This window comes from Xyrauchen texanus, chromosome 18 (assembly GCF_025860055.1).
Source record: "Xyrauchen texanus isolate HMW12.3.18 chromosome 18, RBS_HiC_50CHRs, whole genome shotgun sequence".
NCBI lineage: Eukaryota > Metazoa > Chordata > Actinopteri > Cypriniformes > Catostomidae > Xyrauchen > Xyrauchen texanus.
In genome coordinates this window covers 28060049-28073477 of record NC_068293.1, presented here as the reverse complement: position 1 = coordinate 28073477, position 13429 = coordinate 28060049, and the positions used below count along the sequence as shown (strand labels likewise).

The window sequence follows — 13429 nt, the reverse complement described above, 5'->3', positions numbered from 1 at the left end:
AAAAACAAATAAAAAAAGTTAAGAGGAAATAATAAATAAAGGAAAAATCCTTTATTTATTTTCTTATTATTACATTTATTTATTTATGTATTTATTTATTATTTTTGCATGTTTTGTCCTCCATACATTCATATCACAAAGTCGCTGCAAAACAGTGTAACATCCACTCCTGTAGAGAGCAGTATCTTCAGTCGCATTACATTGTTTTCCACCATGAAGAAAAATAACTCCAAACCATCACGGAAGTAGGAGATATGCCTTGTTTATGGTAGCTTAAAGAAACTTAAATAAACTGATACCGATCAATTCCTATGATATCCTGTTAATGCTGCACGAGAGCACAATGAATTTTAAACGTGCCATGGATTTGCCTAGATTAAACACACATCTGGAGTCTTTATATCTTCAGCCGGGTTCAATCGCATCTTTAGCAGCCTGTGATTGAGTGGGTGAGTGTGTTTTCAGTATCTTTTTACATTTATATGCGTGTAATGTAATTTCACTGAATGTTAATGTATATATACATTAAATTATGTGCTAAATTGTAGTTTGCAGGTTAATTTAAAAATGGGTAAATAAATTATTTTGTAATCCACCAACACTTATCTTTGTTTTTGGATAGTTGATAGTGTGTCCTGGGAGATTTTAGGTTAAAAAGTATAGGACATTCTAAGGGACTATATATTAAATCAACCTTAATTTAGGATCTGTCCATCTGTATGGTTGAGATCAGAATTATGTGACTCTGTTGCAGGTGCATCTGTCCCATTGTACCAGAGAACACTGAGAATTTGACAAGACCATGGGCCACAGGAGGAGAGGTCATACTCACGCAGCTAAAACACCTCCATCCCAAGACACACACTCCTCCACCACACTGGTGACACCGCCCTCTGATTCTGATGGGGATGTGAAACACAGAATATGTATGGTGTCAGACTTTTTCTATCCTAATATGGGCGGAGTGGAGAGTCATATCTACCAGCTTTCACAGTGCCTCATTGAAAAGGGCCATAAGGTTGTCATAGCAACACATGCATATGGAGACCGCCGTGGGATTCGCTACCTGACCAACGGATTGAAGGTCTATTATCTACCGCTGCAGGTTTGTTTATTAATGTGTTAAGTTAAGCCCAAGGAGTAATATAATACATGTTCTATTTAAAAATGATTCACTCTTTTTATTTTACCAAAGTCCACTTTGGACGTCAGAAAGTCGCACATTTCAGAATTAGCCTTTTTTGCAGCTTAGTATGATCTATTTGGACAAGGGGAGATTGTTTTGCTTTCTAAAAGTTACAGTATGTTTTATTAGTACAAACTTTCATATTTAAAAAAATAAATAAAAATGTGTTTTGTGATATGGCCTCTTTAAGAATTACCAGCCCTCATTTATTACCCTCTTAATATTGAACTTGTCAGTCTATCTGTTGTCCCTTCCTTTCAGGTCATGTATAATCAGTCCACCGCCACCACTTGCTTCCACAGTTTGCCGTTACTTAGAAGCGTATTTGTGCGTGAACGCATCACAATCGTGCATGCCCACAGCTCCTTCTCCGCAATGGCCCACGATGCACTGTTTCACGCTAAGACCATGGGACTCAACACCGTATTCACAGATCACTCTCTCTTCGGATTCGCAGACCTCAGCTCTGTACTGACAAATAAGCTGCTGACCGTCTCTTTATGCGACACTAATCACATTGTGTGCGTGTCATACACTAGTAAAGAAAACACTGTACTGCGAGCCGCTCTTGATCCTGAGATTGTCTCTGTTATCCCCAATGCTGTGGACCCCACTGACTTCACCCCTGACCCCTGTCGTCGTGACAACAGCAAGATCACAATTGTAGTCATTAGTCGACTGGTTTACAGAAAAGGTAGGTGTAGAATATCTTTATTTGAATTGCGTAATAATTATGTAATTATGGAGGTTGTTTGTGATATGTTGGCTGTTTCATTTGCAGGGATTGATTTACTAAGTGGAATCATTCCTGAACTGTGTGGAAAGCACCCAGATCTCTGTTTTTTGATTGGTGGAGAGGGACCCAAAAGAATTGTATTGGAAGAAGTTAGAGAGAAGTATCAGCTTCATGACAGGTATGACCGCCAGTGGGTCTGAAATAGGTTTTCTAGATGTGTGTTTGTGTATCTGTGTGTCTGTGTGTAATTTCAGTCTGCATTCATGTATTTTAAGGGTTCGCCTACTGGGAGCTCTAGATCATAAAGATGTGAGGGATGTTCTTGTTCAGGGTCATATCTTTCTCAACACCTCTCTCACTGAGGCATTCTGTATGGCCATAGTGGAAGCAGCCAGTTGTGGCCTGCAGGTATGTGCTTTTTTGAAAGCTGGGGGGTGGGGAAGGAAACCTGTTTGAAAACAATTTGGTTTTCATTATTGTGCCGAAAGTTACACACTTTCCCACTCACAAGTCAACATGAAATCGAAATGGACCATATTTACAGTACTGTGCAAAAGTTTTAGGCTCTTGTGTAAAATGTTGCATAGTGAGGATGTCTTCAAAAATATTGACATAAATAGTTTTCATTGATCACTTCATGTCATTCAAAGACCAGTAAACAAAAACAAAAGAAACCTAAATCAATATTCGGTGTGACCACCTTTGCTTTTAAAACAGCACCAATTTCCCTAGGTGGGGGGGTGGCTCTGTGTGGGCCATGACATCAGTTGCAGGGCTCCCTGTTCTTTTATTCTAATCTTTTCTATTTGCAAAAGTAATGTTTGTGAGTCTAAAATGTATATTTCATATTGACACACTAAAGCTGAAGATATAAATAGCCATCTTAAGACAAATAATTTTGTGAAACAGCTTATGTGCCTAAGACTGTTGCACAGTACTGTACTTCTTAATACAAATTCATGGTTAAATTGTGAGAATTTTTTTTAAAAAAGATACAAGAGGGGGGAGGGTTTATTTACGATCAACTGCAATCTCACTTTCAGGTCTGGCTCCATTTTGGTATGGAATGCCTACTTTTCTCAATCTAATCAATTTCCGATGGATAAATTAAAATCCTACTTTTTTCATTGAGTTTCCTGTTTTGCTCAGAAACATGCCACAATATGAAGTTAAACGGATAGTTCACTCAAAAATAAAAATTCTCATTATTTACTAACCCTCATGATATCCCAGGTATGTATTCAGCACTTTCTTCAGCAGGACACATTTTAAGAAAAATTAATTATATCCCAGCTCAGTAGGTCCTTAAAATGCAAGTGGATGTGATCAGACATTTAAAGCTCCAAAATTCACAGACTGCCAGCATAAACGTCATCCATACAACTCCAGTGGTTAAATTAATATCTTCTAAAGTGATATGATTGCTTTTGGTGAAAAAAAGATCAGTAATTAAGTCATTTTTAACTATAAACCATTGCTTCTGATAAGCAGCAGTATGCACATTTACGAGAGGCCGATTTCACACAGTCTGTTGTGTGATGTATTCGGGTTGGCATCTTACAGATGTAATCACAATTTTCTCTCGGTTGAGGCATCCAGGTTATGCAATCAAACGCACCTTGATTTATTAATAAATATACAGATAGAAATACACATCTTAACCAAAACCAAAGCTCCTGTACAGATTTCCTCCTCAGTGGTAAACAGCCACTGTGTGTCGCACGTGCGTCAGATCTCGCGAATACTGCTGCTGACCGCAAGCGATGGTTTATAGTTAAAAAGTGCTAAAATATGATATATAATATATGATATTTTTCACACCACAAGTAATCGTGTCACTTTAGAATGCATTCATTTAACCACTGGAGTCATATGGATGACAATTATGCTGACTCTGATCACCATTCACTTGCATTTTAAGGACCTACTGAGCTGAGATATTTTCTATATTTCTTCAAATGCGTCCTGCTGAAGAAAGAAAGTCATAAACATCTGGGATGGCATGAGGGTGAGTAAATGATGAGATAATTTTTTTATTTTTGGATGAACTAACCCTTTAAAATAGGCTGCTAATGCTGTTTTATATTGACATTAAATTGTGCAGCAGGATACTGTGACACTATAAGCCACACAAAGATGTACACAGTATACTTATACATAGTACATGAGTTGTAGACAGTTAGATTACTTGCTAACATGTCAGTGTTATCGTTTTAAAGATTTAACTATGTGGGATGTTTTTAATGCTATAGATTCATATTCACATCTATATGGTAACTTTTGCTTTGTGTGAATGTGTAGGTGGTAAGCACTCGAGTAGGAGGTATACCTGAGGTCCTGCCTGATGAGTTGATGACTCTGTGTGAACCAACAGTTTGTTCACTGTGTGATGGCTTAGAAAATGTAATTGCAAGAATTCGTACAGGAAATGTGGCATCTCCGGCTACCATCCACCGCAAGGTCCGAACGCTGTACACCTGGAGAAATGTTGCTGAGCGCACAGAAAAGGTGCGATAAGTAACGTGCTTGAATGAAAAAAGTTTTTGGAGTCATTTTATTATGAAAGGAAATACTTGTGTCATCCTATAATTTAGCATCTTTTTCTGTATTTGTTTTAGGTGTATAACCGGGCGTGCAAGGAGCCTGTTTTGCCACTCTCTGCACGATTGCACAGACTGGGTTCTCACTGTGGGGCTGTGGCAGGCTCCATTTTCTCCTTTTTTGCTGTTATCGACTTCCTCTTCCTGCTTCTCCTGCAGTGGCTCCGTCCAGATCACCTGATTGATGTGGCTATAGATGCATCAGGCCCCCACAGCCGATTAGGCCAGAGCAGTAATAAGAAGAAGAGTAAAACACTTAACCCAGCTTTGACTTGTGTCCTGAACAATGATCTAACATTACCTCACAATTAACTTTATTTATGAGGGAAAGGATGTAATTAAAGGAACTCTAAAATGTGATGAATGTTCCTATTTACATTTCTGTTGAAAACACGGACCTCAATTCCACAGAAAGCTTTTAATAATTGTCCTCACCCACTCCAGCTTCTGTACAATCTCTCTCTAATAACCTTTTTGCACTGATTTCAGAAAAAGATTATATAGAAATGCTGCCTTTAAATGAACCCATATCAGAAAATAATCTCAGCTTTTTCTGATTGATGCCCAGACATTTTAGCTTCAAGCTAGTTTCAAGATAAATAACAAACAGTGGCATTTTTCCTGTATCACCTCTAAACGTTATCATCACATGATTTATACCACAGCATATCTGTATGTTTCTTTTAAGATCTGAAATATACCAGCAGAACTGGGATGGTTCATGTTAAATGCCAAACACACAAAAAATTAGCTTTATAGTAGAGCTGTGGACTGCTGACTATGTTTTTTGTATCTGTTGGTGATAGTTTCTTCATGTCTCTTTAAAAGAATAGTTAATCCAAAATTACAAATTCTCTCATTTACTCACCCTCATGCCATCCCAGAAATGTATGACTTTCTTCTGCTGAACACAAACAAAGATTTTTAGGTCCTCGCAATGCAAGTGAATGTTGGCCAGAACTTTGAAGCTCCAAAAAGCTCATAAAGGCACCATAAAGTAATCCTTATAACTCCAGTGGTTTAATCCATGTCTTCAGAATTAATATGATAGGTGTGAGTGAGAAACAAGTCAATATTAAGGTCATTTTTTTAATCTCATGAGGGTGAGTAAATGATGAGAGAATTTTCATTTTTGGGTGAACTGTTTTTTGGTTGCTTTGTAGAGAAGAGAATGTATTTATTTAAACCCAAACACACTCCAGATGCATTGCACTGCTTTTAGCTTTAGGTTATTCTTTTCATTGTTTTATGACACCCTTTTTATACCGTCCTTCTCTGTGACAATGCACAAACTTTCATACTGTCTGTTTAGTTGTCTTTTCATTCTTTCTACACAATCTGCAATAAAATGTATTATCAGGAAATAAATGTAGTCTTTTTGTTCTTTTCCTATCAAAGCCAGCTTTGATATGAATGTATTTGTACATGCTTCTTTGGTTTTGACCAAACACACAAAAAAAAATTTACAATGAAAAATGCAATCAAAAATATCAAGAGTAGAATTCTAAAGAAAAAGAAGTATATGAAGTCAATTATTCAGTCAGAATTTGCTTTCAAAAATCTGTTATTGAGTACAATGAGGAATGATACTGTTTGGTAAAGTTGCTGTTTTTGTTTGAGATATCCTTCAGGGTCTTTCTCGCTCAGGAATCTTATGCTAACACCCAAACAGGGCAGATAATTCACACCCTCATCCATTCAATGCTACAACTTTGAGCCGTTAACGCACACTTATCTCCCTTCTGACTGCTTTCACACACATACACGTATTCAACAGGCTGCTTATTCAGATAGAAAGGTCCCATTCCTGCATAACAGTGGATGCTAATCATGACAAATCATCTGCAGAGAGAGATACTGTATCATCAATTGCATTTAGAGTTACATTGACTTTGGTTTATTGTCTTTCTTTACTTTTATTTACAGATTTAGGCCTTTCAAATATATACAGATATATATATATACATACTGGATACATTTTTTAGTTTTGTTTGTGATAAATTTGTGTTTAAGATGAAGGATGCATTTTATGTGCACATACTTGTTTTATTGTCTTAACCAATTTGTTTCATTGACTTTCTCTATTCTCTGAAATAACCCATGTTGTAGAGAGTTCGCTGTTCTGCAAGACTTGCTACATGTTGGATGTGTTTTCTATGTATGTTTTAGCTTCTCTGTCCTTTTACTCACTTTGAGGAGACCATTGTTTGTGTCACCTCTCGAGTCTGGGCAGGTGGGGTGTAAGCACATATCACTGAGAATTGTGGGAGGTGCATTCTTGTGTGGGGGGATGCTTGTATTTCTGAAGGCCATATAAACTCCACTGAAGAGTTTTACTGTGCTCCACTATCTCAATTGTTCTGTTCTCATGAGATCTCTTTAGTTGTCTTATTGTGAAGTTTGAGGATGGCTGTGGTTCACGCTGAAGTAAGCTACTGGAGCAAGGGAAGGGATCACAGGTTTTACATTTACGGAGGACAAGTGTGTAACACATTAATGGCTGGTGAGTATAACTCTTTCCTCTGCTGCTCCTTTTCATCTTGAATTTTTTCAGCAGTCAGGCATACAACAGACCACAAGAACATTGATTGTATTTTTAAATGATTTGTTTTATATTTTATTTCTCAACTTAAAATTTGGATTATTTCCCTGCATGTGATATCCACAGATTTTTTCCCCTCGCAATTCTACCATGAAACACCAAGTTCCATGATAGTTACATGCAATATTACATTCAACTCTGTTTTATACACTCAAAAAATATTAAAGCCTATTTTTAACAATTACGCATTTCAGTTTCTAAAAAACAAATCCTATCAAACTGAATTTTTACAAAAGTAATCAAACTTAAAATATATAGATTTTTTTTATTTTTATTGAGTGCTAAATTCAATATGATGGAATTTTGTAATTCAATGTGGCAATCTCTTAGAAAAAACTAATAACAAATTTGTTTTAGTTTAATTGTATTTTTTTAAAAAAAGAAGAAAAAGAAGAAGGAGGACAGTGAGAGGATGTGTATGTGTCTATCCCAGCGTACAAGTGTGTGTGAGAGTTTACAGATTTATACCTTATATGATAGAAGTTAGCTAAATATGACCATCTTTTGTCCTCAAATGCAATAATGATTCATGGACATTTTTTAAGGGGTAGGATTTGGGTTATAATTAACTTTATATTAAAACAATAGAGGTGTCAGTTCTTTGCTCATTTATAGATAAATAAACATGTTTCTGTTTCATAGGCTCCTGGGATGACAGAACACCTCTACATGATGCTGCACTGCAAGGAAGATTGCTGCCACTGAGAAGACTCCTTTCACAGGTATTGAAAGAATCCCTTAGTGTTAAATTAATGTATCACATTCAATATAAGTTAAGATGAATCAACAACATCTCTGGCATAATGCTGAGTTTTACAAAAAACAAAAAAGTGGACTCATTCCTCATTTCTTAAAGAAAATAAAAGAATCTTGCTTACAGTAATGGGTTTACAATGGAGGTGAATGGGGCCAGTCCACAAATGCTAAAATACACACTGTTTTATAAGTATAGCCACAAGATTATACATTTACATGTCATTTACACATTGTATGTGTTAATATGATTTTAGTGTAATAAAGTCAGGGGTTTACTGGCATTACAGCATTTACCAGAATGCAAGATTTACCACTGCAACATCATGACTACATTATAATATTGGATATCACTACACAGATAGGGTTAGTAAGCAATTTTGTCACACTCAAATCACGTTAACACGTATAGTGCTTACATCTCGAGGCTATACATTTGATACATGTTTGTGCATTTTAATGTTTATGGAATGGCCCCATTCACTTCCATTGTAAGTGCCTTATTTTAACTGTAATGTTTGCTTTTTTTTTATGAATAAAAGGGTATGAGTTGAAATTATTCTTTTTGTGGTCATTAACATTATGCCACAAATGCTGTCAATTGAGCTTAACCCGGCTATTCCTTTTAGTTAATTTGAGGTGTTTTGTCTGCTTTCTCAAACATTGTTGTATAACACTACATAGACTGGATAGCTAAATGGATAAAGTTGAACAATTTACAAGAAGGACCACACCACTGTACCATTACATATTTATTACTTGTATATAGTGGTTGCAAAAAAAGTATTTGAATACTGAACAATTAACAAAGTATGATTGTCATTGTGCTGCATTACATAACAGAAATCAAATTATAGATATGAAGCTTAAATTGAAAACAAAATGTTTTTATACATGTTCTGGTTGTCAAACTTAGTGGAGCTTGTCCATAGTTAATGTGATGAATTATACGTGTGGTTATTCTTCTGGGACACCTGTGTGAACTTGATGCGAAATTACTTTATATATCCACAAAAAATGGCAATGAAATTTAATTTCTGACAAAAGATCTCATCAATTGTTGGCAGATGCCACTTGGCTTGATTTTTAATGCAATGACATTTAAACATTTTATGTGTAACTAAAGTGTCCAAACACTTTCTCATGCCACTGTAGTTCCCTGTTAAACTTTGAGTGTATGCATTCATTAATTGTACATTTTTGTATTCACACAGAGGTATTGCGTGGGCATGTCTACACTGGATGGAATCACTCCACTGCATGAAGCGTGTGTTGGAGGCCATTTTACCTGTGCTAAACTTCTGCTTGAGCACGGGGCTGATGTGTGTATATAATTTATTTCTAAATTACAACACGGTGGTTGTGTGTATAATTTATTTCTAAATTACAACACGGTGGTTGTGTGTATAATTTATTTCTAAATGTTCCTGCATATTCACACTAATGGCTACAATACTGAATGTGTTTTCAGGCAAATGCTGTCTCTGTTGATGGAGCCACTCCTCTCTTTAGTGCATGCTGTAGTGGAAATCCCGCCCTCGTCAGCCTCATTTTGATGTACAACTCCGCCCACCATCCAGCTCATGTGCTAAATTCACCTCTTCATGAAGCAGCTAAGAGAGGTATGTTTGTTTATGTGAATTGAATGTGAATTTACAGTCAACCTTGTTTGAGATATTAATAAACCAGGTGTCTATTGTGCATATTTTAGGTCACACAGCATGTGTTGAACTGCTACTGTCACATGGTGTGAATGTTGACATGGAGGTGCCCAGTATAGGAACAGCGCTGTACTGTGCATGTGAAGCCAAGAGCACAGACTGCGCACAGAGCTTGCTGATGTCAGGTCAGAATCACACACACACATCACCCCAAGACAATCTTATACATTTAGAACAAAACACTGAATTTGTATTGTGCATAAAGAAAATAAGGTCTTTTAAAGGATAATTTAATGTTTTTTTTGTTTTTTTTTTATCTTAATTAAGCACATTTGTACAATTAAATCACAATTACTGTAATGCATCTGGATATTTGTTTTTAATTATCATAATTTTCTATAATGATTCTCATTAGCCTCTCATTACAAAATATACTGTTTGAATATACTGTGTGTATACCTATCTCTCTCTCTCTTTCTCTCTCTCTCTCTCTCTCTCTCTCTCTCTCTCTCTCTCTCTCATATATATATATATATATATTAAATATAGTAAAATCAGCTTAAAGGCTGTACAGCAAACACTACCATAATATACAAATACATTATATTAAATAATAAATTATTATTTTTATTCCACTGCAGTGAAGAGAATTGGATAAAATGTCCTTAAATATCACAATGCAAAAACTGTTAGCAGTCCCCAAAAAATAGGCTTCATATTGTTTCTGCAAATGATTTTTACTTATTTTCATTTTGGGGTGAAATATGATCTGAACATGTTCTTGGCGAAATTTGTGTGTATACCCGCATTACTTCCAGCAGCTTTTACAGTAGTATTTACTGATACAGTGCTGATGAGAGTGATGATCTCTAAACCACTCCTGTCTGTGTCTCTAGGTGCTGATGTGCAATGTGGACATGGTCTTGACACACCTTTACATGTTGCAATCAGAGTGGGAGGGGCAAGGGAGGTGGAGCTACTGCTAGAGCATGGGGCTGATAGGACATCAAGGAACTCTGAGGGAAAGATACCTCTGGATTTGACTACAGATCCGGACATTAAATATCTCCTGCAGACCTCAGGTAAATATAAACACATGCATATAACCACACTTTGTATAAACAAACAGTGTATAGTCACTCAATATGCCCATGTGAACTATGCAACTAATTCTGGCTTGTGTTTGGTTCTACAGGTCCATTCTCACTATCTCAGATGTGCAGATGGTGTATTCGCCGTTCCCTGGGCCAAAAAAGGCTAAACAAAACCAGGATGCTTTGCTTACCACATACTCTACACAATTATCTTCTCTATCATTAAAACACAGACAACTCTGTCTTGTGTCATAACACGACTTGCACAATAATTTTGTGTGCCTATAAAATTATCTTTTTTTATCTGTAAATAACCTTGTAAAAGTGTAGCCTTTTTGTAATAAATGTATGCATACATTCAAATACTATTGTTTATTTGTTAGTTTATAGATGACTTTGTACAAACACACACACATATGCTGTATGCTCACACACGCATAAAGTGCAAAAAGTTGTCAAATTGATCCGAAGGGCTCTGATGTTTGGAAGTTTTTTTAAATAAATCATTTATTTCCTTGATTTTCCATGAAAGCCTCAAAAATCTTGTTTGTGACCCTCACCAAAGTCATTTTCATATTTATTGGTCATAGTTTCAGAATTTAATTTTTTCCTATCACTACCCCAAGACTGCATAAAGCAGGTCCGGCTCCTGCCAGCTATGCTAGGGTGGGCTGGGGGATATCATGTATGGGCATTTGGGATGGGGTGGGGTTACTCAGACTATTAATTTGATGTCTTTAAATGGTGTAACATGGCATAATTGTCAAGATCATAAGGCCCAATATAACTATATTTTACATTTATTCCCCATATTAAAAATACGTTGAATTAAATTAAATGAAAAACGTTGTATATAATCATAAGATTGAAGTGAGCCTTGACAAGCTTTATTCTTGGTATACAACCTCCATTACAAAGAAATAAAATAAAATAAAGCAATATACTTTCAGAATGATTAGAAATACAGACTTGAAGTAAATTATAAAGACAAAAAGTCACCATGAATGCAAGGATGGAGTGGAGAGAAATAATATCAAGGATGGAGTGAAAGGAAATATATTAGATGGAGAGATCAATAACAGTATTATATATATATATATATATATATATATATATATATATATTATTTTTTTTTTTTTCTATTCAACTTTTTAAAATGTATGACATACATTTTGAAGCACTGCCATTCAGATATTTTAAATTGTATTTAAAATCAGCTAGCTAGCAAACTACTAGAGTTGATACTTAAGTAGCATTTTTGGCAAGTTGGTTAAGATTTGCCTGGAAATATTTATTTTTATTATTATATATATATGAAATTAATACATTTATGTATAGATATATATGATTTGAAGCATAGAAATTCAAATATTCTAAATAAGCTAGCAAGCAAATAATTAGCAAAATATGCTTGCATACAGCAGAAGAGGCTTTGGCAATGCTCAATGAGTTCAATGGCTTTATAGTCAAAATCAGAGTACTCCGATGATGATGATCCAACAGACAAGTCTGTGCAGGAGATGACATTGAGACAAAGTATTGTGTGGTTGTTTGGTGTAATAATGAGAAACAGATGAGGTTTGTCTGCGCTATAAGATGTTTTGAATGTGCTTGTGATAAAGGTTCAGAAAGAGTCGGTTCAGGAAAAGTTGCAATTATTTAAAAAAATACTGAATTTTATCTTTAGATTTATTAAAAGTGAACAAATAAACATGAATTTAGCATTAAAACTGTTGTAAATGATGTAATTCTTAAATTCTTGAAGATAAAGATTTAAACAGGTTACCTTGGAAGAAATCAATTGAAACCAATAGGGGTCATTTTGACCCTCTTTATGCATTCGTGTAGGTTTTTTGGGTCATGCATTCTAGGGTTAAATCAATATGTTCACACAAAATGATAATTTAAATCAACATCATCATTTTTTTTTTACATGAACTTTACTACAATTTAATATGGTAAAATTGATCTAATAATGTATATCAGCATTTCCTAAACTATACAGCAGATGGCAGCTTTGTAAAATAAGTTAGACAATGGCAACACTGTTTAGTATTAGAGTTTCAGTTGTCAGAATGCTACAGTTACTTTCAACTTTTTTATATATAATTGCAAATAAGAACACTTGCTGTCACCAAGTTTTTTCTTTCTTTCTTTCTTTCTTTCTTTCTTTCTTTCTTTCTTTCTTTCTTTCTTTCTTTCTTTCTATCTATCTGTCATTCTTTCATTCCATCCATCCATCCATCCAGTGGCCTGACTTAGATCTTGCGGGCCCCAGTGCCAGGGCCGGACCTAGGGTTTTGGGGGCCCTAAACAAAAATAATGTATGGGGCCCTATACAGGTTTCTAGAAAATTCTAGATAATTGAGAAAAAAATATACGAAATGAAACATACTACGTTTCATTGATACGTTTATGTGTTTTGTTGATTAGAGTAATTGATGGGCAAAAAATAAAATAAATGGGGGTGGTGTGTGTGGGGCCCCGAACCAACCACGGGGCCCTAAACAAATGTTTAGGTTTTAATTGGGTCGGGACGGCCCTGCCCAGTGCAAAGAAACTGTCAGGTTGTCATCACCCCTCATTTTTATTGTTTATTTTGGTTGACCATTGTCACCCTGGGGTCTAGGTAGGCTGCCCATCCTGCCCTCCTTCTAGTTACACCCCTGAATCCATCCATTCATCCAGCCATCCATCCATCCATCCATGGAAACAAATGTTGTGACGATATTGTCCTCTCTAGTCTCTATATCACGCTTTTACCTCTTCAGGGAGGAAATGCCACGGATGTGATGCA

At 35.7% G+C, this 13429-nt stretch overlaps 2 protein-coding genes across 2 annotated transcripts; both read left to right on the top strand.

Annotated features, from left to right (window-relative positions):
• Nucleotides 1-201: 201 nt before the first annotated feature.
• Nucleotides 202-7387, top strand: piga (phosphatidylinositol glycan anchor biosynthesis, class A). The gene is made up of 7 exons (XM_052149154.1): nucleotides 202-449; nucleotides 755-1105; nucleotides 1448-1880; nucleotides 1968-2100; nucleotides 2198-2330; nucleotides 4224-4430; nucleotides 4541-7387. Exons 2-7 carry the CDS (start codon nucleotides 803-805, stop codon nucleotides 4832-4834), a joined length of 1503 nt encoding a protein of 500 aa, XP_052005114.1. The 5' UTR covers nucleotides 202-449; nucleotides 755-802; the 3' UTR covers nucleotides 4835-7387.
• On the top strand, nucleotides 2200-11113 carry asb11 (ankyrin repeat and SOCS box containing 11). The gene is made up of 8 exons (XM_052149155.1): nucleotides 2200-2330; nucleotides 6906-7025; nucleotides 7767-7846; nucleotides 9092-9199; nucleotides 9349-9499; nucleotides 9589-9723; nucleotides 10435-10620; nucleotides 10734-11113. Exons 2-8 carry the CDS (start codon nucleotides 6929-6931, stop codon nucleotides 10856-10858), a joined length of 882 nt encoding a protein of 293 aa, XP_052005115.1. The 5' UTR covers nucleotides 2200-2330; nucleotides 6906-6928; the 3' UTR covers nucleotides 10859-11113.
• The last annotated feature ends 2316 nt before the right edge of the window (nucleotides 11114-13429 follow it).

Excerpts from the sequence above, each read along its gene's own strand:
- piga (XM_052149154.1), top strand. The coding sequence starts at position 803 with ATGGGCCACAGGAGGAGAGGTCATACTCACGCAGCTAAAACACCTCCA. Across the intron at positions 1,106-1,447 it reads TCTATTATCTACCGCTGCAG|GTCATGTATAATCAGTCCAC; the intron begins GTTTGTTTATTA and ends CCTTCCTTTCAG. Across the intron at positions 2,331-4,223 it reads CAGCCAGTTGTGGCCTGCAG|GTGGTAAGCACTCGAGTAGG; the intron begins GTATGTGCTTTT and ends GTGAATGTGTAG.
- asb11 (XM_052149155.1), top strand. The coding sequence starts at position 6,929 with ATGGCTGTGGTTCACGCTGAAGTAAGCTACTGGAGCAAGGGAAGGGAT. Across the intron at positions 9,200-9,348 it reads TGCTTGAGCACGGGGCTGAT|GCAAATGCTGTCTCTGTTGA; the intron begins GTGTGTATATAA and ends ATGTGTTTTCAG. Across the intron at positions 9,500-9,588 it reads TCATGAAGCAGCTAAGAGAG|GTCACACAGCATGTGTTGAA; the intron begins GTATGTTTGTTT and ends TGCATATTTTAG.